The sequence below is a fragment of the Typopeltis vanoorti genome, chromosome 3 (genome assembly GCF_054136105.1).
Source record: "Typopeltis vanoorti isolate ZY-2024b chromosome 3, IOZ_Tvanoo_1.0, whole genome shotgun sequence".
Lineage (NCBI taxonomy): Eukaryota > Metazoa > Arthropoda > Arachnida > Uropygi > Thelyphonidae > Typopeltis > Typopeltis vanoorti.
Window position 1 is genome coordinate 108,772,104 of NC_143551.1, and position 25,732 is coordinate 108,797,835.

General features: G+C 36.5%; 1 protein-coding gene across 2 annotated transcripts in view; it reads right to left on the minus strand.

Moving 5' to 3' along the window:
• Positions 1–25,732, minus strand: part of LOC150108458 (pre-mRNA-splicing factor ISY1 homolog) — a 128,989-nt gene that overhangs the window by 71,825 nt on the left and 31,432 nt on the right. Inside the window, exons 3-4 of one of the 2 annotated variants that reach the window (XM_090415860.1) lie at positions 7,868–8,034; positions 1,771–1,883 (exon numbers count right to left, since the gene is read on the minus strand). In XM_090415860.1, coding sequence (XP_090271986.1) covers positions 1,771–1,883; positions 7,868–8,034 — 280 coding nt within the window. The remainder of the gene's footprint in view (positions 1–1,770; positions 1,884–7,867; positions 8,035–25,732) is intronic. The other variant, XM_090415861.1, reaches the window with a different exon arrangement.

The window sequence follows — 25,732 nt, forward strand, 5'->3', positions numbered from 1 at the left end:
GGTTATAGGGAAACATTTAAGGGGGGGGGAATATTCAGTTATTTGCTGATGATGCAAAACTGGGGATGGCAATAGTTGATGTAGATATTCTGCAGATGACTTTTTATTATTATTACATAACACCTCCAGGGAGTCCAAAGCCTCATCGCGGGAGGGCACCTACTCTATAACTCTCAGTCTCCACCACTTCACCGACCACAACTACCTTCATCATCTACACCAAACGCCATCTACCGCCGACCACCACCACCACCAGCACTAGTATTTTCACAGAAAATCACAAACATCCATGGCAGGATTCGAATCCACAGCCTTTGGGCTGGAGAGCAGATACGCTAACCACTCAGCCAACCTAAAGTACTCTGAGTTGAAAACACTATATACTGTGTATCACATTGATGGTACTGGATCACAGGAAATTGATGAGGCTAGGGACTTGGGATAATGGTGGACAAAGAGTTGAAGTTCATTGGCCATATTGCAAAACTTGGTAAAATAGCTCAACGAATTACCTAGATGTTGAAAAACACGCTAACAAGTCAAACAAGAAGAATAAAGATTATTATCCTCTTTATAAGGCTATGGTTCAGCCAGATCTTGACTACTGTACACAGATTTTGGTCCTAGGTTTCTTGGGGAACAGGAGGTAGTGGAGAGGATTCAGAGATGAGTGACCAAGATGGTGGATAAGATCTAATAATTGTGGTGTACTATCTCTAGTAGAGATATAGACTTGCATTCATAATCAAGATTTGATCTGATAAGTACATGATATAAGGCAGAGCAAAGAACATTTGTTGGCACCTCAAGAGGCAAAAACTAGGGTGCGAAAGATGTTCATTACTCTACGGCACTGATCATGCACTTGGCATATATGAGGTAGAAACATGCGATTTTTGTCAAATATGATCAAAGAAAAATTCTTCTATTTCTTCCTTAGTAAAACTTTCTTTGGACCATAAGCACAAATAAGTCTAATTTTCCTTTTGATGTCAGCCAACATCATGCTACTTCATTTTGCCTGTCTTTCAAGATTATCCTCATGCTTAGTGATGAACACTATAGGTATTTCTTCCCTTCCCCGATCATTATTGCTTGAATATAACATCTTGTATTTATTTTGAGAAATTTCACTTGTTACAGTAGCTGACTTTTCTCAGTTTGGCCTGATTCCCTGACATAAATATCATGGATCAAGCGACAGCCTAGTATGAAATTTCATCATATTGTACCATCATTTTGTTTTGTTTTTTAAGACATTTCTCGTTCATCCTTGCTCACTAGAAACCAAGTAATGGGGTGAGCCATGAAAAGATAGGATTGGACATTACATTGGAATCTCCAGCTGGTTCTCTGAGTTCCTTAAAAGGCAACATGGAGTTTTCCTTCCAGCTATCCAGCAAGTAACCGCTAACTTTTTCAATGACACAAGAAACAAATTTTAAAATAAACATTATAAACTGAAGGAGCTAAATGAAAGATTTGACCTACAGCCTTTTGTGATAAAGTGGTGTTTTGCAAATGAGCAGTTTTTTTAAATTTTATTATCTTTTTTAATCAAGACAGGCTTTCTATGCCATTCCAGCAGAATATGGGTCAGAAAGCTAAAGGGCGAAAAAAATTCTCTTATCATAAGCTGCATATGGCAGATAAGAAAATTTTGTTCTAAATTTGTAATAAATAGAATTTATTTAGTAATATTTGTAGAGACTTTTTTTTTTTAAAAGAAATTTATTAATGTGAATTTTTTTTTTGTTTATTCACACTAACCGAATAATCAGGACCACCAAGTTCTTTAATTCTGGTTTCCCAATGACCTTTCTCTCTGAGTAGTTTGTTGATTTCATCATTCAAATCACGAATTCTGAATTCTCCCAAACCAGCTGCAAATAGAAACCAAAACATTAAATGTGTTCATCTGCTCTATCACTATTTAATGATGACTAATTGTACTCACAGTAGTTTGGGCTAATATATATTACTGTATTTTATTTATTTAGAGTACTACTATATACAAGAGCTTGTTACAGTTTAGTTTAAGCAGTGCAACATATTCAAACATATGCAAATTGCAATATGACTTAAATACCAGAAAGGAGTAAAGCTCCTTGTAATGAGTGTTGAAACTATTTTAAAGCATCAAGTACTATTAAACAAAAATAAATGCTGTAATAATATATGTTAAATATTGAAAAGGTTTTTTACTTGGTTATACCATAAATTAAAAGATCCCAAGAAATTACATTCTTGATTTCATCCTTTATCCAAATGTAAGCAAACTTTGTTTGCACGTAGCTGGCTTCATGACTGGGCTACTCATAGAGGCTAATGACCTCATATCATTTGCCTCAGTATTCCATAATGCGATGCACATATCCTTACGGAATATATAATACAATACATTATGGGAAGGGCCACTACCTAGACCAGTTTTGATCTTTATTGAGGTCTCATTAGTGGGAGCCAGATCTAGAAGCGATACCAAGTTTGAAGTAATGCAGAAGTCTGGCTTCCACTGATGATACCTGAATAAAGGCCGAAACTGATCTCGATAGTGGCCCTTGCCATAATGCATGGCATTATACATGTCCATATGAAGTCACTTTACAAAATGGGCTACTTGTATATAAAGGCTGATGACTTCACATCAATTGCCTTAGTATACCATAATGCAGTGTTTCCCAATGTGGGGCAATTAGAAAATGATGTTGCATTCATCACCTCATCATCAATATACTCAAAAAATCACTATCATTTGCGATAAATTATCAATGTTGCAATCCTGACTTTCCAAAAAAAAAAAAAAAAAAAAAAAGAAGAAGCTGTAAATACTTGTTACTGAAAAAAAAGAACTCATCTCGATATCGCAAATCATGAAGATTTGAGATTGAAACTGACTAAATTAGTATCTCAAATAAAAACTCTTCACAGCAGACATCAAGCTCAAGGATCACATTAACCTGAATTATTTTCCCGAGTTGAGTTCGATTTATGTTTTATAATATGCAAAGTGCAATATAAAATTTATATTCATTGAAGAAAGTCAAATTAAAAACAGTTTTACCTATGTTCCTTTTTTATTTGAAGTGCCTATTTATATTATACTTTTTCAAAACTTGGTTGACTATTATGCTAAAGGGGACATCAAAATCTTTGAGGTGTCAAAAAAAAGTTGGAAAAACTGCCATAATCCAATGCACATATTCTTACAGACATGTATAATGATATGCATTATGGCAAGGGCCACTATCCAGACTGGTTTCAGCCTTTACTAAGGTCTCATCAATGGGAGCCAGACTTCTGCATTACTTTAACCTTGGTATCACTTCTGGATCTGGCTCCCACTGATGAGACCCCAATAAAGGTCAAAACTGGTCTGGGTAGTGGCCCGTCACGTAATGCATTGTATTATACTAAATTTTATAGTTTCTCAATGTTACATGTAAAGCCTTTCCTATGTGTGTCACGTGGTACCTCTGAAACACAAAGGGATAGCCTCAGGGTCGAGCCAAAACCAATGTTGCAGAGCCTTTGCAATCTACCTCTCTTAAAGTTCTAAGAAATTTATATTTTTACACTGTGCCACTTGGAACTCGCAGATTAAAATAAATTACGTTAATCAACAAGTGAGTAAGAAGATGTACTGAAATAACACTAGATTTGTAATCATGACCGTAATCGTACTCTAGAAATTTCCCGCTCAGATTTGTAGCAATTTTACAAGTGGTGCATCGGATTCCATACATAGACAATCTTGGATAAGTATAGCAAAGTTTATTAAACACTAAATATACAGCTAGTAATACAAAAAAAATTTCCATTCTAAGTAAGTTATAAATCAATCAACATGAACACCCTCAACAGATATGATCATCAAGACACAATTTACCTTATGCAACTCACACAATTTATAAATCCTACATTACAATCTTAATACTAACAATCCATATCAACACTCATTCCTTAGGCTGAATCTTCTTAATATCCATTATCATATACAATATTTCAAATTTGTTTAATGATTATCCTTTCATGATCTCCTATGTAACAAAATTGCTATAGTCCTGTCTTATAATTCTATCTGAGTCCTTCACTATCAAAGTTTCACATAACATTAAGTGTTCAAGTTATACACAAACAAAGAACAAATTTTCTACTTATCCACACACACACACACACACGATAGTTCCTCACTCTTTCTGCATCATCACCAGTTTGTCTTTTATTCAATTGGACATTCCTTCGGTACCCTCAATCTGTCTCAGGGCATAGAATTCTCAAATCATCAATATGCTCAAGCGATCTTTTCATGACCACCTCGGTCACAGCCTTTGGGACACGTATTTCTTCCAACTCTAAGCGGCATGGCCTGCTGCTGCCTCCCAGGAGGCTGTGACTAGGTTTCCCACAGAAACATCGTCCGAGCGTTCAGGAATGGAGTTGCTCCCGCAACCGTCCAGCCAACGAAAGCCCCAGCACCAAGAGAACTGGTCAACGACGAGGGGAAACAAAAAGAGAGAAGAGACCCAAGGGGGGGGGGGGGGTCCTAACCCTTTTATATCTCCTCCCTACCGGCAATCACCGTAACTTAGGTCGTTCACCCGACACATAGTATTTTCGTCACATGGGTCTGACCTCATAACGTCTGTTCTCTCTCTCTCCGCTTGTTTTCTTCACATGCCGTGAGCACACGCGACTGCCGGAGGCAACCGTCTGCTTGCCCCCGAACTTTGAGCTTTAGTTCACAGATTATCTTTGCCGTTTCTCTTGCAAGTTATTTTACATCAAAGGTAATATCAACTCTAAATCAATATTATTAACTTACACTTATCATTAGCATTTTTTTTTCCATACATATATAATTTTCTTTTATCAAGTAAATAATGTCTTCTTGAGTCATTTCACAATTCTTTTCTTTTTAAACTAATGTATTCAATATTATACAAAGAGTACAATAACACATACTTAGAAACAAGCATATATTTAAATTTCTTATAGGGTCTTTGCCTGTAAAACGATGATAAGTGGAATCTTAGTATTCTAGACTTATCAAAGTTTAACAATGTGCAGTGAATTGTGTATACAAGTAGCCCAGCCACGAAGTAGCCTTCTGTATACAAATAGCCCAGCCATGAAGTGACTTCACGCACAAACTTCGTCTGCTTACACTTGGATAAAGGATGAAACCAAGAATATAATTTCTTGGCATCTTTAATTTATGATCTGGATAGTGGCCTTTCCCGTAATGCATAGCATTATACATATCTGTAAAGATATGTGCATTGCATTATGGGATACTGAGGCAACTGATGTGAATAGCATCTATATAGAAGTAACTTGGATAAAGGATGAACCAAGAATATAATTTCTTGGCATCTTTAATTTATAATTTATGTTAAGGATATATTAACATGAAAATTTTCATTTTTTATGTCAATCCCATCCACCGGTTTCATGGATTGGCCCCTGAAATCTTGTGTTCACGACCAAAATGTTTCTTTATACCACTTAAGAAACCATATTAGGTGAAGCTGATGTTACAGTGGATGATAAAAGTTTTCAATTAAGTACTAGTATAGCCACCTCAATTTGCACATGATAGTGTTTTTACAAACTATAACTAAAATTTTTGTCAATATCTTAAAAATTGAAAAAGGTGCAAATTTCAGGATAGTCCTCATTATAAGTGGAGAATGAGGTACCATAAAATGATAAATGACAGTGAATTTATCTATAGAAAGATCTAAATTTCTTTGGAGTTAATTTAATTAATGTTTATTTGGGATTGAGACAGGAAATGATACCTATGCCAATGAGAAATGCATGTTAATTATTCTATATAAACCTATTTATTATAACCATAAGAAATATAAAAGAATGCAATGCAAATTGGTTATGACATCAAAAATAATGAACTGTTTATTTGGGGTTGCTTGGAAAATGAAGGAATGACAGCAAAACTAAGCACATTATCCACTGCCATTTCATCATTTTCCACTGTCGAAAATGTATGGAAACCAGAGAGTCCTGAATGAGTGCTGCAGGGCTTGCTTCTCCCTCACATAGCTTACCACATCTGTGGCATGACAAGGACACGGGAAACATCTATCACTTGCTTTCCACTTTGTATACACTTAATATTTCATTTTAAAATCCATTACACAGCAAGTGTGCCTTTTATCTTAATGCACAGGAGATGCCATGCTAAACCATGATGTATTTATCAACATACTACAGAAATAAAGAAACTATGCGACTTGAAAGACAAGTGTTGGGGAAAGAAAGAGAGAGAGAGAGAGAGAGAGGGAAGAAATGCATTGGAAGTATGCAGGGGAAATAATTTGGTGAAGGCCACAGAAAGCACATAAGTGTGGGGACTTGGTTAATGAGGACTAGTATAGTAGGGTACTATTTCATATATTTATTATTTTATATGTAAGTACATTGATACTCATTTATAGTTTGGCCCTTTGGAAGATAATCAATTACTATCCTTGGAATCCCAAAAGATTAGATTCCATGACTTTGTTAGCCAATGGAACTACGTTTGCCTTCTTCAAACATGGATTTGGGAATGTTTCCACTTGACTGTTCTTTTGTTTCTAATTTGCAGTGGTGGATGCAAGTCTCACCAGTAGCCACAAATCTCTTCAGAAAATTGAATAGATTCTTTGTAAAATGCTCCAATTACTTGAAATTTGACATTGAACGTGTTTTTTTTTCATTCTGGCATCAACAAATATGGCACCCACCATATGGACACCTCTAACATACCCAATTACTACTACTACTGGGTTAGTATGTGCACTCATTCAGTTGAGATGCCCATAGTTTTTACTAATCTCATGCGCTTTAATTCAGTAGTCTTTCAACATCATAACATGGATTTTTTGTTTGTTGTTGTTGTTGTGTATGACTATTTACTGCAAGTTGTCTTCCAAAACTCTCTCTCTGCCATGCCTAAAAGAGCTGTTCAATTTTTTATTTTTACTATCAAAAATGAAGGAGTAGTTTCCTTTAAAGTATTATACATCTCAGTTTTAATTTCAGTTGGACTCACACCTTTCTTCAAACCTTTGTAATTGTTTCTCCTCTTCTGACCCAAACACATGCTTTGATCAAATTAAGAAATTGCTTTTGATATAATAAAAATGTAAACTGGATACAAAAGTAAGACAGAATATAATTCTACTGAGAACTACAGTGTGCTTTTGAAAAGCACCAGAATGTCCACTGGGTGTGAAAATAATTTCATAAGAACCTATTGTTGCCATTTAATGTGGATGAATGTACCTCGGTATGTTGACAACATTAAATGTCTACTAGAAAAATTATGAGGCACACATGTCTACATTTGTGTCACTCAGCATATAATACTGTATATCACTAGCTGAATGGATTTTGATGAAGTGTAGTATTTCAGACCTTTACTATAAATCGTTGTCATAAAGTTTTGGTAGCAACAGCTTAATTTAATGTCTGCTTGTCTGCTGCATATGACAGAATAATTATGGTAAGATGAATTTTGATTGTGATAATGATATTCAGGAGCATTACTAAAATGTATTAATATATTTCAATTTTAATTGTACGTATTCTTTTTTTTTCAAATGAAAAATCTTTTTAATCATTTAACTATTAAATAATTACTAATCCCTTAATTATATGACTGCAGCAGGCAATTTTTTGGTTGCCAGATAAGTGGAAGTACAATTACCAGAAGTCACCAATATACTAATTTATTCAATGGTCAGTTAATTTACTCTTGAAGGTTATTTGAAGGTTGGACAACTGAGAGATCACTGTACAACTAATTTAGAAAGCCACTTGTATGTACTAATACAAAATTTTCTGATTCAAAGTTTACCATTCTGTATTTGGGCCACCTTCTTTGCTACCTCTCTGATAATCTGCATTCTCCATTTTTCTGCCTTTGGAAGATCACTGCACTCTGAGGCAAGGTATGGTCTCCTTTCTTGTTGTCCTTTACCCTGGTCAGCTAACTGAGCAGCTCTCCATCTAGCTAAAGTGGTCCTTTAAAAAAAGATGATGATGAATTAACTTATCAATAAGTAGTGCAAAGAAGAGTACTTCATTAACTAAACAGTCAATGAAGGACAGCACACAAAACATGGAGCTAGTTCACAACAAAATTGCAAAGTATTTCAGATGAATTAGCTCATGGTTTTTTGAATGAAGGTTGAGAGAGAGAGAGAGACATGAAGCAATTCTCAGGTTACACCATACACTTTTTTTTTAATGGCAATTTGCCATGAAAATCTGAGATCCTATAACACATTAGGTCAAGAGATAAGCATGAACCTGCGTTTGAAAGTCAAACATGATTTATTATACAACTTCATCCTGAAAATTTCAATAAGCAAAATGGTAGTGTAGAAAAAAAAAAATGAAGACATCCCATGACTGACACTGATCTATGAAATATATTTTTTTTTTATTGATCTACAGAACTTTTAAAAGGTCCTGTAAAAATAAAGATTTTTTATTTTTCTTTAATTTTTTTTTTGTATTGTATACTTGTTTTGAAATATATTCAATATCATTTCTTAACTTTTTAATTTCTTGTCAGTCGTAACTCCGAGTTGTAATCGTTGCTTGAGATAGTCTTATCACTTTTAATCCTTTAGTCTGCAATTTCATTACCTCCCCCCCCCTCAAGGTCGTAACTATGCTACTTGCACATGTGTGGAGTATAGATTCAGGAATTGCCTCTGGCTGGAATCAATTCCTTTGTCTAACTAGCTGGCTTTCTCTTACACTGATCTTTAAAAATTTATTTGTATAGGACTGCACCATTAAAAGATCATGCCAAGTAATTGCTTGTCTTTCCTATACATGTAAAAGAAATGCTCAGCGGAACACGAATTATCTCTAATATGCAATCCTAATTCAAGCAACGTTTGATACTTAAAATTAGTCAGTCGTGGTTAACTTTAACGACACAGGTTCTATATTTTTATGAGAAGTGCATTGGAAGTCGAAATCAGACAAGTTATTAACAAACAAAACAATTTATTCATACTAAGACATGGTAATTACAAAATAAAAGAAATAGGATTTCACACATATCAAATTTATCTGGTTCCTTTCAATTCTGCTAAGTAACAATGCAACACACGTCTAGTTCTCAAATTACTTAAATCAACATTTTCAGCCTTTAGCTTAAAAACAAAGACAAATATAGATGTTCACATATACGTCAGACACATGGTTAGTTTCACACACAATTCAACTCCATTTAACTTAGATAATTAACAGAATTATGCTTAACTAAGCTTCACATTCAATCTCCCTTCCAACATTAACTCTTAACATTAACAAATGCTCATCACTCTGCAGATAACAATCTCACAACAATTTAGAAGTGCAGTTTTCTGACTTCACAACTTTACAAATATGCTAGCAACTATATAATCAACAATCCCTGCTCTAAGGTTCACAATCAATAACAGTTCTACATTAATCTCAGCCTTACTCGAAACATTTCTCAGCCAGTTCAGCATTCAAGATCCTAGAGATCATGAACATAATTTTCTTCTTTTCCGTTACAATTGCAAACAGATACCCATGGCTGCGACAATATAGCATTCTCGGAGATCGCTTAAAGAACTTCGTGATGGGACTTCTCGAACAGGCCAACACCACCGTTAAAAATCTCCTATCATCGCCGAAATACTGCTAGCGGGATATCCTTCCCCCATCCTCGGAACAGCTGGACCCAGGAACCTCTTCGAAGCGACACCGGAACAAGTCAGGAGCCGAGAGCAGAGTGCCTGTTTCTTTTTTATTCTACCTACACGGCCTTGGAACTTCTTCAGATCGAGTTCCCCGGATGTTCTACCAGGGGTTCCTCCCACCCCCTATGAAACCGCTGAGCCATGGTGGGAAAACCCGTAGCTCACTGACCTTCGCACCTGGCAATAGCCTCAGGTTTACATTTCTAACCCTGTCTGGGCTAAAACTTAGCAATTCATTCTAATATTTTACCAGATTACATAAAACACTTATGAAAAATTGTTAATTAAACTACAAGTATTTTGTATTGACTTTCTTTCTCAAGTAAAATCAGTATATAAGAATTTTGTACAAAATTCCTTCTATACAAGATTTTACAGTCCTCATTAATACATTATAAACCTAAAGAAGTAATTTGACCAACAAGTGAATTACATCTTAACTAGTGTTTTTCAACCAATGCTCTATGAAACACTGATGTTCATGGAAGCCATTCTGCAAGCATTTTGAAAAAACAGACAAACCAACTCGTTCCCAAATGGCATGATATTTTTCTTAAAAACATCCTCAATAGATGATAAAAAAGAAATCAAAAAAGTTCTCTGTTCATTATTTCTACTAAAGCTAACATGAAAGAATAATTTAATAAGATCTCAGATCTGATAAAATATTGATCCCCTTTATAGGAAATAGGGATCCTTGAATTTACTTGTCATAACTAATTTTTATTTTTCCATCTTTAATTATTTCCAAGATATAGAGCCAGAGGATTTCAATGGAAATTAATACATAATGAGGACATTAAATGCATCATTTTTTTATAACCAAATAAAATGAAAAAATGTTTTATCAAAAAATTTATGAGAATATAATCACTGGCATAGGAGTTGCCTTGGCTTACACTACTTAAAAGATATGAACTCTGCCTAGTAACCTGTATATTCACTTTTGATTGGTGCACTGATTAGGTTTCACTGGTGTCTCACAGCTGTTTCAAATTGTTGGTTCTTATACAAGACTAGGCAAAAACGCTCTATTCAACATACAATGAAAGTCCCAAGTCAGAGAATTATATTCTTCATAAACTCTCAGGTAAAATTTCAAACTTTTTAAGTTAATTTATTTAACTCTGAAAAGATGATGGATCTTTAATATCCTCATTATATATTATTCAATTTGCCAAAATGAAGCCTTTCTGGTTCTATATCTTGGTATTATATCTACCAAGAGTTCACTTATCAAAAATATAAACTCTCTAACATAGAACTTCCATGGTATTAATTATTAACATTTTATAAAAACATGTAAGGGAAATGAGAATTTAATATCAGCTTCTGTATATATTGCTCACTGTAACATGAGCATCATTTAATAAGAATGCAAAAGACTGATTACAACATTCAAATTATGAAACAAGAATGAGTCTATAGCATAAGTGAACAGGAGAAAGCACTATTTAAGTTCCAGAACCAAGTGTTGTTCTGATATTCAAGATTAAAAAAATATAAGTTTAAAAGAACAGATGATCATATTTAAATCTACTGCAGAGCAAAATCTTGGTTTCATTCCAATGAACTCTAAGTCTAGTGTCTATGGTATGAGAAGCAAGGCCAGAAATCCTCTGATTCTTAGGTGGATATTTAATTATGTCATACTATTCAACTTCAACAAGTTATGAAACAAAGTATTGTTGTCAATACATAACTGTGGAACTTCGTGGTGAAAGAGATTCAATCTTTACTGAGGTCTTATCAGTGGGAGCCAAACCCAGAAATAATGCAGAAGTCATTTCTATATACATGTAGCCAAAAGGTTTCACAAGTTATTACTAAACTAATCTGGATTAGAGAAAGATGTTGAAGTTTTTTTTCACTTGGTTGTACTATAAATTAAAGATGCCAAGTGTAAGCAAACAAAGTTTGTGCCAACTGTCAGCATCTAATTCAGGGTTTTTAGTAATAAGGTGCAAACACCTTTTTTGTTACTTGTATATGGAAACGACTTCTGCATTATTTCAATCTTGGTATCATTTCTGGGTTTGGGTAGTGACCCTTCCCATAATGTATAGCATTGTACATGTTCCATAAGGATATGTGCTTTGCATTATGAGATACTAAGGCAAGGGATGTGAAGTCATTAGCCTGTATATACAAGTTGCCCAGTCCTGAAGTTACTTCAGGTGAAAACTTTGTTTGCATATATAATGTAATAAAATACTTGGATAGAGGATTAAACCAAGAATATAATTTCTTGGTATCTTTAATTTATGGTAGAACCAAACAGAAAAACTTTCAACAAGTTGAAAACTGCAAGTCAGGTTTCTATTGAAAGATTCTTGAAAAAGCAGCCTTCAACCTACTATGAGCCTTCAGCAAGTCATCTAAAGAAGATGTGGTTATGATGTATGTATGAAAGAACTTGCCACTGTTAGCATTCAGGAATGTGCTAGTAGAGCTAATCTCATATGGTATTATTGCACCCCCCATGGAGTCGACAGACTCATCGTGGGAGGTTTATTCAACTGACAACATATTTATCATATAGAATCTTAAAAACCCTTAACTCCTTGCATTAACAACACATTCTAGTAATGCATTCCATTCACTGACAATTCTCCATGTAAAAAATCTACTCCTCACACCCTTCTTCACCACACTTTTACATAACTTCCAGGAATGACCTCTGGTTCTTCCTCTCTCACCTTCTAATCTTTTTATATTCCCTTCTGGATTAATCTAATAAAATCATCTCACTAACTTAAACATCTCTACCATATCACCTCTCTTCCTCCTATCCAGCAAACTCTGCAATCCACATTTCTTCAACCTCTCTCCACAGCCAGCATTCCAAAGTCCTGATATTATCTTAGTCACTTGCCTCTGGACCCTCTCCAATGTCTCCACATCACATCACATTGAAAACCAGGTGACCAGGTCTGAGCACAATAGTCCAAGTGTGGTCTGATCAGTGCCTTATACAGTGGCACAACCACTTCTAATTCTTATCCTTGCATGTTAAAGTGCTTCTTATCATAGCAGCACTACGATGTGCAACCTTTGCAACACTAGCTATATGCCCTCAAAACTTCAGTCTACTGTCAACCATCACTCCCAAATCTCTAATCTCATCCACTTCCTGCATCGTCACTTAAACGGAATGGGAGAGGAAAGATTAGCAAAACCCATTTCATAATGTAATAAAATACTTGAATTTTCTTTCTCATTTATATTATTAGTATTTCACAAGTTTCTTTGATAATTTAAATGTTAATTTAAGATGAATCAATAATGAAAGTTTATTTACAAAAAGATTATAAAAATCAAAATATGTACAGAACTAAATGAAAGAAATAAACTGAAATATAAATGTAATTATCTTTTATACCTTAACTGAAATAACTTATAAAAACAATCAAGTGCACTTAGGTTGACAACATGCATCATCAGACTTTTATCCAACCCTTACTATATGGGTCTGCTGTGGCTCAAGATTTCCTTTCCTCACTTCATATTCTTCATTTACTATCTTGTACTGTTCTACTAATCTGGTAAATAAAGAAAGAAGCATTGATATCGCTGAAAGCTGATGTCACATGCTTCAATTACCCAAACTGGACATTATCTTCCTGGGAGACTTTAATATTAATAACTTAAACTGACTCCCCTGCTCTAGCTTCAGAGATGAATAAAAGCTAGATCATTTGTTAATAATCATGATCTAACATAAAAAAACTGTTTAGCCTGCAAACCAGGATAGATAATCCTTAGTCTCAACACTGAACTTTTTCTTAACTAGCTCTCTCTCCAAAAAGATCATTTTCAATCTCATCCTTTGACACTACAATGGTGACATCTGGAATTTCTACACCTCTTTTTCATAGTATTACTTGCTGTTTCTGCTATCCTGATCCAAACACCTGCTTGGACCAAATAACTGAAATAATCCTTACTGGAATGAAGGCTTTCGTTTCCTCACTTCACTGCAAACCTTTGGCTGATATCCAAGACCTGGTTCTCCAAAAATTCAGCAGTACAGACATATGGTTAATTTAAGGTAGTCTTTAAAAACAGTAACAAAAAAGTCCACCATAAAATAGAGAGGCATCAAAAGCAAAGACTAACACAGATGCCAGAGATGAACCTCTTTGCCTCACTGATAACAGTGTGATAGAAATGAAGATAATTTGGCATATGAAATTTCTAGGTTAAAACAAGTCACAAGACAACTGATCCATCAGTTAGAGTTGATGAATGGTTAGAAAAACTCAACGGATAAGACAAAATAAGTAGAAAAATAAGAGACAGTAAAGCTGTAGAAGTTGGCAAGATGTCAATGAAATATAATAATAAGGTAAGTCACAATTAATTAGACTAAGGTAAAAAAGAAGTAATATGGTATGGTGATTCAATCATCAAATTTGAGCTCGACAATGGAGTCACTATTTGAGAGCTTTTTTGGAAAAAAATTAATACTGTGGTGATTGCAATCCAGAAAGAGAAAAGTAAGAGATGGTACTGCTCATACAAATGAATTTAAGAAGTGATAAATACAGTATGAGAGAGGATGTGAAAGGTTGCTGAAGTGAGAAAGAAGAGTGAGAGAGCGTGAAAGCAGTTAGTCTGTTACTGAGATATGATGGTACTGAGTTAAGAAGGAAGTTATAACAGCAAATGATTCGATGTGAAGGCAGTGTACAAGAAATGGGTATGAATTTTTTAGATGTATGGAGTGAATTTGATAGTAGAAAAGCTTTGTATAAGAGGGAAATGATGCACTTGAATGGTTTTTACATCACAAGCCCATACATCTACCCACATGACTTCCTAATAACAGTCTTCACTTTCTTGATACTCGGGATCGCTTTTTAACCAGTTCTTCCAAACACACCATAGACGTCATCTCCTCTCTCAGCAATATAGACCACAATCTTGTGTAAATTTCCTCTCTCACAGAATGCCTTTCCTCTAAACACTTGCAACTTTGCATCCTCTGGCAGTAAAAAGCTGCCAAATGGGATGATATCTGGAATTTATACTCCTTTTTTCTGTGGTCTGACTACTGCTTCTGCTCATCTAACCTTAAACACCTGCTTCAAACAAGTCATGGAAATTATCCTCACTGGCTTGCAGTCCTTCATCCCCCATTCTATCCAAAATCTTTGTCTGATTTCCAAGCCACAGTTCAACAAAAAGTTCATCAAAGCAGCTGAAGGAAAAAATTCAGCTTATCACAGGTAGTTAGCATCAAGAACCCCAGGTTCATAATCCACCTATACCAAAGCATGCAACAAATGCAAAACAGCCATCAGCAGATCTAAATCTGATTTCATAAAGGCCAAGAGCAGGAAATTTGCCTTCTGTCCAAATGGAAGATGTGCCTTCTGGTGCTTTGCTAAGACCGTTGGATGCAATCCTGCACTTCTATCCTGATGGCAGCACAGTTACTTTACTCATGGATAAAGCTGACCTCCTAGCATCACACTTTTCTTTGAACTCTTTGCATAGATGACCAAGGAAAATTGCCTCCTATCATACTAGAATCTACACATCATATGCCTCCTGTAGTTTGTTGACAAAATGACATCTGAAAATTATTAAATAACTTGGACACTAAAAAAGTCTTCCTGATGGCATCTCTCCAATTGTTCTCAAATATTACGCTCCAGAGCTAGCACCTGTTGTGTATCATCTCTACAATCTATTATACATAGTTGATACTTATTCCAATGTATGGAAGCAATCACATATCCAGCCTAGCCCAAAAAAGGGAGATAAAAACCTGCCATCACCTCAGTTCTTTCCAAAATAATGGAGCAGGTCATGAACAGCCAACTTTCTACTACTAGATACCCACCAACTAATCAGCAACCACCAATAAGGAATCTGCCATTCTAGATCCACAGGCAACCCCTTTTTTAGATTACATCACCCACCACAGGACATGTGTTATGGAAAGGTTCGGAGAAACTTGTGATGTTACTCTTGACATTTCCAGAGCTCTTGACTGTCTGACATTGAGGCCTAAACAAATTGCCATCCTTTGGTCTTCCTGTGATTAGTTTGCCAACTTCCTCTCTGCATGCCATAGTGGATGGCTTCATTTCTTTGAGTTTCACCACCAATGCAGAAGTATTTCAGAACTCTGTTCCATCATCCACTCTCTTTCTTCAGTACACAAATGACCTAATCTCAATCACCATTAATCCTATTCACGGCTTTGCAGATGGCAGTACTCTCCCTTCATCCTAATCATTTGACAAACCATGCATTGCACAGACATCCCAAGAATCAAAATTATCTATAACCAGTGCCTTAACTCTACAACCCAGCTCACCGACCCTTACCCTCAATTAATAAACAAATCGCCAAACAAGATCGATCTCTCTCTCTCTGGTTGAACTTACACTTGTGTTCAATTTCTCCTGGCATAAACGCATCACATCAAGCTTCCTCACTATTCAAACTGAGAAAGTTTTGGATATTGAAGTTGCACCCTACCAACTCCCAAATCTGCCCATCCTTAGAATAATGTTCATGTGTTTGGAGTGATGTACCTAAAACTTCACTAAAAATTCTTGATGCTGCCCACTAATGCACAAAGAAAACATTCTGAAATTATTGAAAAAAAAAAAAGTTACATCTTAGCCCAAAAGAAATTAACAAGCTCCAGTTTTATAATATAAAACAAATCAGAATACATTGATATCACCACACCCAATAGCTGATAGCACAGCCAGTTCTAATAAGCAACTGGCAAAGTCATCTGAACAGAAATTCTGTTCATTTTAAAAATTATACTAAATAAACAAAAATCATATTCTCAAAAATTTAGTCATGATTATTTTTCACATTATACCTCTAATGTGCTTTTAACAGTGACTCTTGATTTGATAAGTCCAATTTTCTCTCCAAGAATATTTGAATTACTCAAATTCATGGTACACAATGCTTATTTCACATGGAAAGGAAAAATATACAAAACAATGGGATGGGATAGCAATGGGATCCAACTTCTATATAGAACATGTAAAGAACTTAGAATTCAACACAGCATGCAAACCAGTGGTTTGGCAGTGTATATACATGATGTGTTTGATATGTGTCCGCACAATCATGGGAAAATTCTTCACAGAGACTAATCATTATGAGGAAAATTCATCGCAGGAAGTGACTGTATTTTTCACCCACATTTGTATTTTTATAGTAACCAGCATGGCCAAGGTCCTTGGTGACACACACATTGTACTGTTCCTTGTAATCTATTTCCTTTTTCTGTTCTTTATTCCTATTATCCATTGTATTCTATTTTCATTTGTAGTACTTCATTGATAATAATAAAAATTTTATTCATTCATTTTCAGATATTTCAATTACATTTGCCTCCGTAGCACAACTGGAAGAACAACAAAACATTGTGCCCTTTGATTGGAAAAAACCTGGGTTAGATTCTCGTTGTGAAGAGGGGAATTCTTATATGGGCTTTTTCAAATGAAAGTGCATTAGCCAATCTCATATGAATGTAGCAAGATTTTTTCTCCCAGAAAGTTGGGTTTCTCATCCAGCATACAGACAAATCAGCCTTCAGAACACACACAATTTACAGACAAAAAATAAAGTTGTTGGTGATGATGGGCAGTAGATAGCATTGATGGTAGTAGTAGTGTCATAGTAGGAGAATTTAGTAGTGGAAAGGGTGAGATGTATTTAACGAAGTAGAGTAGATTTGCCCTCCTGCAATGAGTCCTTGGACTCTCTGGAGGTGTCACATAATAATAATTTCCTATCTGAACCAGAAAATGAATTATAAATAACTTCTTTCTGTCTAACTTCTATAGGTTGATTATTCCAATATCTTGTTTTCTTTGCTCGGCACCAGTTGTTTCAGCAGATAAGAAATAGTTCAAATTATTTTAATTTTTACAAATTAGATTTCCTGTTATCTTTTCATAATATTGTTTACTATGTTCTTCTATAACCTAAAAATAAATCTCAATTATTGCCATTTCTGAAATCTGAGTTCTTTAATAATATATCATAATAATAATTATTATTATTATTATTATTCAGGCCTCCAAGGAGTCAAAAGACTCATCGAGAGAGGTCCTTCCTAAGACATAAAGTCTGTCAAGACTCATCGAGGGGGAGGTCCCCCCCCTGAGAAACACAAACTCTATCATACCACTCTTTAAACTCACTGACCGTTCTCACTCCCACCACTCCATCAGGCAATGCATTCCACGGCTCAACCACCCTCCACACAAAGAAACCACTCCTTACCCTCTTGCTCACAGTTTCCTTTCGTAACTTCCAGGGATGGCCTCTTGTCATCACTCCTTCCCGCTGTTCAACCAAGCGAAAGAACTCCCCAGTGTCAACCCTGTAACCACCTCTCAACAGTTTAAAAGTCTCAATCATATCACCTCTCCTTCTTCTATCCACCAAACTCTGCAGTCCACATTCTCTCAGCCGATACTCATAACTATCCTTGTACAGTCCTGAAACCATCTTTGTATCCTTTCCACAGTTAATTTATCCCCTTCAAATCCTGGGGACCAAATCTGAGAACAATAGTCCAAGTGTGGTCTGATCAGAGACTTATACAACGGAATGATAACCCTCTTATCTCTGCAGGTCAGTGTCCTTCTCATAATAGCAACAATCCTCTGTGCTACCTTCACCACCTTTGCAATATGTCCCCTAAACTTCAGGTTTCTATCAATCATCAACCCAAGATCTCGTCTCCCCTACTTCCTCCAGTATAACTCCTCCCATAGAGTATGCAGCATCCCGTCAATGTTTCCCAAACCTCAAGACCTTACATTTTGCTGCATTAAACTGACACCCCCATTCATTTGCCCATCTATCTAGCTTATTTAAATCCTCTTGCAGGGTTACCACATCTGCACTATTACTAATAATCCTTCCCAGCTTCGCATCATCCGCAAACAACTGAATATCCCCCTGCAATCCACTGGCTATGTCATTGATATAAAGGTTAAACAATATAGGTCCTAGTACTGAGCCCTGTGGGACCCGACTTGTAACCCTCTGCCTCCTGGAAACTGCTCCACCATACACAACTCTCTGATACCTATCAGACAGCCAATCCTGAATCCAGTTGACCAATCTGACATCCGGACACATGTGCTGCAACTTAAATATCAGCTTATCATGTGGCACCCTGTCAAATGCCTTCGCCAAGTCTAAGAAAATGGCAGTGTATGCCTTTCCCTCATCTAATGTTCTTGTAACTTTATTATAAAAGGCTAGCATATTGCTAAAACAAGAACGCCCCTTCACAAATCCATGTTGATTCTCACAGATAACATTACCCTCATCTGCCCAATGCTGTATACGGTCCCTCACTACTTTCTCCAAGATCTTAACAACTACTGATGACACACAGACTGGCCTATAATTAGACGCTTCCAGTCTGTTACCACCCTTATGCAATGGCACTATCTTACCTTCCTTCCATTCCCTGGGCACCTTTGCCAAAGCCAGACTTTCATTGAAAAGCCACGTTAAAGGCACTGTCAATTCCCTAGCACATTCTCTCAAAACTCGTGGTGAAATACCATCCAGTCCCACAGCTTTACTGACATCCAGAGTACTCAGTATCTGAAACACACTCTCCTCCTGTACCTCCAGACCTCGAACCAGTCCTATCCCTCTAGCATTAAAACCGACTCCTCTAGGATGAAATACTCCAATAAAGTGTTCATTGAACAATTCCACTATATCCTCTGCATCAGTCACTCTATTCCCATTTTTATCCCACAATATCATTCTTCCACAGTCATTTCTCCTCCTACTGGCCACATAGCTAAAAAATTCCATAGATTTTCTTTGGATCTTAGGGCCAATCTCTTCTCATATTCCAGTTTCGCTTTCCTTACCACACTAGTCACTCTTCTGGCCTGTGTCTTATATTCCTCATGCATCTCTTCACCTGTCTCCTTATATCTCTTCCATAGCCTCTTTTTCGCATGCAATTCCTGTTTAATATTGTTTGTCATCCACTTTACTCCAAATTGCGTCCTCTTCTTCACTCATGGTATACAACTTACCATTGCTGATAACAAATATTCTTTCACAATTTCCCACGCACTAGTGATATCCCGGCCTTCCAATTTCTCTCTCCATGAAACTTCCCGAAGTTGACGTCTAACACTATTATAATCACCTGCCTTATAATTCCCCATAAGTTCCCGTCTCTTTGATACTCCTGCATGTCTATTCATTTTCCAAGTCAACACCATATGGTCACTCTTTCCAACTGGTGGGAGAGACGTCAACTCAGTTATTATCAACTCTTCTGATGCTATAACCAAATCCAAAACTTTTGAACCTCTTGTTCCCTCTGTTACATGTTGCCTAAGACATTTGTCCCTCAAGAATTCTAGAAATTCCATTCCCCTATTGCTACATGCATCTTCCTCTCTCCAATTTATACTACTGAAGTTAAAATCTCCCATAACAATCATTCTTCTTGCACTTGTCAAACTTAGCTGTCTAAACATCTCCTGGTCCCCATCCTCTGTGCTCCTGGGTCTGTAGCAACACCCCACTAAATATCCTGTCTTGCCTACCTCTATCTCACACCATACGCTCTCAAAATCATTTGTCTCACTTCCTTCCAAATTCTCCACTCTTAGAGGACATAGGTCATCACTTATCATAAGCAGTACCCCACCACCACGCTTTCCCCTCCTATCCTGACGAAAAATGCTATACCCAGCGACTTCTATTCCTGTTGTTATATCCCCTTCTGTCAACCACGTCTCAGTGATCGCAATAATTTTTGGCCAGGCTGATGCTATCTGCGCCACCAATTCCTCTCCCTTATTCCGGATACTCCTGGCATTAGTATAAAGCATATAAATGCCATTGTTTCTATACCCAGCATTATCCCTTCTAGACTCCACTGGGCTCAGTGTTACCTGACATTGTCTCCCTTCTCCCAAGTATCCATTCCCACAAGAGGCCACCCCTGCTATCATCCTCCCTGGGACACACTGACTCGTTCAGAACAGCAATCTCTCCAGATGCCTACGTCCTTCCTCATTCAAATGTAAACGGTCTCTCGCATACAATTCCTCTCTTTCCTCAAATGCACTCCAAACATCCACATATACCAGTCCTCTCTTGTCACACATTCTCGCTATTAAGCCATTCAATATCACCGCTCTTCTGCTCAGCTCATCATCATACCTAGGCAACACGCCCACTATTTTTCCTCTCTCTGTCTTCTTCCGTACAGTCTCAAGCAAAAATCTCATATCTCTCGCTGCCCGACTTACATTACCACTCATGTCATTCGTTCCTACCATCACAATCATCTCATCCACCCTTTCACCTCTCTTAATTGCCATAGCCACCCTTTCTATTGTTTCTCCTGGCAAACACTCCTCACGCATCCTATCTTGAACACCACGGATCATTGAGTCGCCATACATTATACCTCTTACCATTCCCTCGCTCCTATTGTTTCCATTCTCTCCTCTTCTTTCATTCCCATTACCTCTCTCTTCTGTTTCCATTCTCTCCTCTTCTAGCACTCCCATACATCTCTCTCATTCCATCTCTCCTACTGTTTCCATTTTCTCCACTTCTAGCACTTCCATATCCCTCTCTCATCCCATCTCTCCTACTACTGTTTCCATCCTCTCGTCTTCTAGCATTCCCATACCTCTCTCTCATTCCATCTCTCCTCGTCTAGCACTTCCATATCTCTCTCTCTCTCATTCCGTCTCTCCTACTGTTTCCATCCTCTCGTCTGCTAGCATTCCCATACCTCTCTCTCATTCCCTCTCTTCTGTTTCCATTCTCTCCTCTTCTAGCACCCCATACCTCTCACTCATACTCCCTAAATTCTCTCTCTCTCCTACTCTGATTCGCCTTGCATTTATCTCTTCCATTCTCCTAATCTTATCTTTCATACTTCTGCTCTCATTCACAAGACATTCCATCTCCTCTTTCAACTCATCTATCTCCCTCTGCAGGTCAGTCACTCTTAATCTAAATTCACTCTCCCAAACAAAACCATCTCCTAAACTTTCACAGTCACTCACACCTTCCACACTATCAACTATTATTTTCTCATTCTTTCTGGTTACTAGACAGTAATGATTAGATATACTAGACAATAATCCTAACATCACCAAGCTGAAAGCTACAGGAGATTATTCGTCACGATTGTGGTCTTTAAGAAGAAACAATTCTCAGAAGTCACACTAAAGAGCCACAAGTAATAACCCAGTTTAAGTCAGAAATTTCCAGTGCCATTCTTTTAAATAATTCTGAACAAAAATGCTGATATTTCTTTTATAGGTGGATGTGGTAATTTTGTAAATTAATTCTGCCAAATTAATAATTAATAAGATTAATTAATAAAATAACAAGAAAAGATAATCACTTTTCTTATTATTATCATCATCGAAAAATTATAAATGATCTGAAGCAGTTGCTTTGTATCTTTGATGTGATGTTGTACTATAGCTATACAACAATAGGCTGGCTAGGGAATGCTTTTTAGCATGTCGGTTATTTTATTTACTTTTTGTTGTAATTTTTATTCATTTTTACCTGGTCCAGAACACCTGCTCTAGAGACTAAATATGAACTTTCTCAAGCCACTTCAGGCCTCCAAATAAGCAGTGATGTGGTCTCACATCAGATGACACAAATTCATCTCTCACCTAAAAACAATTGCAAACATCCATGCCCATTGCCAGTATCATTGTTGATATTGCAAATATCAACAATGATATTTCTGTTTACAGTTTATTTCTGAATGATTCACAAGAAAATTAATTATGTATTTCATTTTGGAAGCATGCATCTATACATTTTTTTCAGTAAAGAAGTTATGTGCCATCCAGTTGCTTTCGACTCTTGGTAATCCTGTGAACAAAGGCTCCCCATTCCACTCGACCTATTGTCCTTTTTTTCAGTAATTGTAAGTTCAAGTTAGTAAGTTCTTTTATGTTGTCCATCCAACTCTTTTGTGGTCTTTCTCTTCTTATCATTCCTTTAATCTTTCGCAACATAAAAGATTTCTCCAATGATTCATCTACTCACATAATATGGTCATTAAAATTTCTTAGTGTCATAAAATACTGGTATTGGGGAATAGGTAAAGATATTGTAGATGCAGATGGTAATTTAGCTTATGCCGATTTACATGATGATGATAGAATTTATGTAATTTCTATTATCATTTCTTTAATATTATTCAAACGTGCACCTTAATCTTATACTAGCTCAGTAAACAATACTAGCATACAAGATGTCTCTACTATGCATGAAAAGTGTAGTCATTTTCAAAATACACATGTATTCAGTGACTGAAACACATATTCTTCTGAATTAGTTCAGATAACACACACACACACACACACACACACACACAGAGCTAATAACAAAAGCAATTCTATTTTTACATGGTATATTTTGATTTAACATGGTTCAAATGGCACTTATTTTTAAAATTTCTGTTTCAATTCATTTCTGTTAAAAAGGGTATTTCCATTATAATTATCATTTCCTAGAACAGTACATATGTACTTAAACTTGAATTGATGCTTCATATTGTAAAAATAAAGTAAAATAAGGTTTTATAATGTAAAAAAAAAATAAGTTAAGGTTCAAAGCTGCATAACTGAGAGGAGACCTCCACATAGCCTTTAAAGGAATACGAAGAACCGACCATGTCTTCTGACCTAATGTCCAATCCTCACCTTCTCGTGATCCACCCTGTTTGGTATCTACCTAGATAATGAACGAATGAGGATGGGCTGGCAATTTGGGATTTAGCTGACCAAATTGTATTCTTATTGGCTTAAACCAATATACAAAATGATGTATAATAAATTTAGATTAATCCTTTATCTGAGTGAGAGCAAACAAAGTTTGCACCTGAAAATATCTTCAGGACTGAATATAGTGTTGTACTAACTTACCTGGGTAAGTAGTACAACAGCAGGCATCTCGTAGCAAAGGTGGAGCGAGCTACCAACACTCCTATCCCAGTATCTCCCATAATGCAAAACACATCTCCTTGTGGATATGTATACTGTTATGCATTAAGGGATTGGCCACTATCCAGACTAGTTTCGACCTTTATTGAAGTCTCTTCAGTGGGAGCCAGACCCAGAGTTGGAGATACCAGGCAGATGCAGTAGCAAGGTCATCTTTACCTATAGGAGTTGCCAAAAGTTTTGTCCCTTTTTTTTTTTCAATACAAAATGATGGTACAACATGACAAAATTTCATGTCGGCTGCGGCTTCGTCCGGTTAAACAAGGCCCCCGTTGTTTTCGCCAGGGAACCAGGGCAAACAGCGAAAAGTCAGCTACTGGAACAAATCTTAAAGCACACCCCAACTCAACATCACCAGAGAAAAACATCGGTACTATCAACTTAAGCCTGAATGACAAACAAATGCAGCTGAGCAATTAGATAAGTACCAGATCGACATAATAGAGGTGACTGAAACAAAAAAGACAAAAATGTGAGATCTTTCTGAGAAATAAATACAAAATGTTATATTCAGGCAATGACAATCAAGGAAAAGAAACAGTAGCCATAGTATTCAACACAAAATAGAGAGGCGAATCTTCTCGAATGGCAGGCAGTCTCAAGTACAGTGATGTGGGCAAATATCAGAATGAGGAAATGGACAATGAGACTTATTTATGCCTATGGTCCCACAGAAGGTTCAACTAAGGTAGAAGTCGAGGAATTTTTTGATGCTTTGGAGATAATTGACCCAATGAAAAAGGAAAAATTGGTCCTTGTTGGGGATCTAAATAGCAGAGTAGGAAATGATTGTCAGACGTACAAAAATATTTTGGGGAAATTTGGAGAAAAGAGCAAACTTAATAATAATGGCAAATATCTGTTGGATTTCTGCTCAGGACATGGACTAGTTATTACTAACACCATGTTCCAACATAAAAATGTGCACAAATTCACATGGAGAGAAGAGGCCAGGAATAAGAAAAGTCTCATTGACTATGTTATTAGTCAATGTGACTAATATAACAGGAACCAAACCTTGGAGATTCAGTGGCAAGCCTTGAAGAAATCCCCTATTGATTCAGCCAGAGAGGCATGTGGTGAGGTTGTCTGCAAGGATAGAAAAATCAGAACTCCATGGTGGACACAAGAAGTTAAAGGGGCACTGAAGGAAAAGAAGAAAGCATATCAAAAGTTCCTAGCAAATAAGTCAGCTTGTGCAAATAGAGAATACAGAGACAAATGTAAGAAAGCTAAACACTGTGTAAAACTAGCTAAACAAAAGTCATGGGAGGACTTTGGCAGGAACATAGAAAATAAATATCAAGAAGGTGGCAAAATATTCTTGAGGTTGTTGAAGAAGTTTAGGAATTGAGGAAAGAGTGCTGTAAAAGGAGTTAGAGATGATAAAGGTGACATAAAAACGGGAGAAAAAGATATCCTTGAAGTATGGAGTAATTACTTTGAACAACTGCTAAATGAAACAAGCAGTGATGAGAGCACAGTGGTAAAAAACACTAAACAGGCATGCTGTGAGGAATACATATCCATACTTGAAGTAGAAAAAAACCATCAAAGGCTTGAAATGTAGAAAGGCAGCAGGAGTAGATGATATTCGACCAGAAATGCTGACGTATGGTGGTATAAAAGTATTACAGTGGCTGCACTGCATAGTTCAGAATGCCTGGACAGAGTGATGAATTCCTGATGATTGGAGTAGAGCTCTCATAGTACCCATATATAAAAAGGGAGGGAAATAAAACTGAATGTGAGAATTACAGAGGTATTTCCCTACTGAGTGTTCCTGGCAAGATCTATGCAAGTATACTTGAGAAACAGTTGAGAAGAATTGTGGAAGAAAAGCTTGGTGAATAACAAGCTGGATTCAGGCCAAATAGAGGCTGTCGGGATTAGATCTTCACTTTACGACAAATAGTTGAGAAAGCATGGGAATAT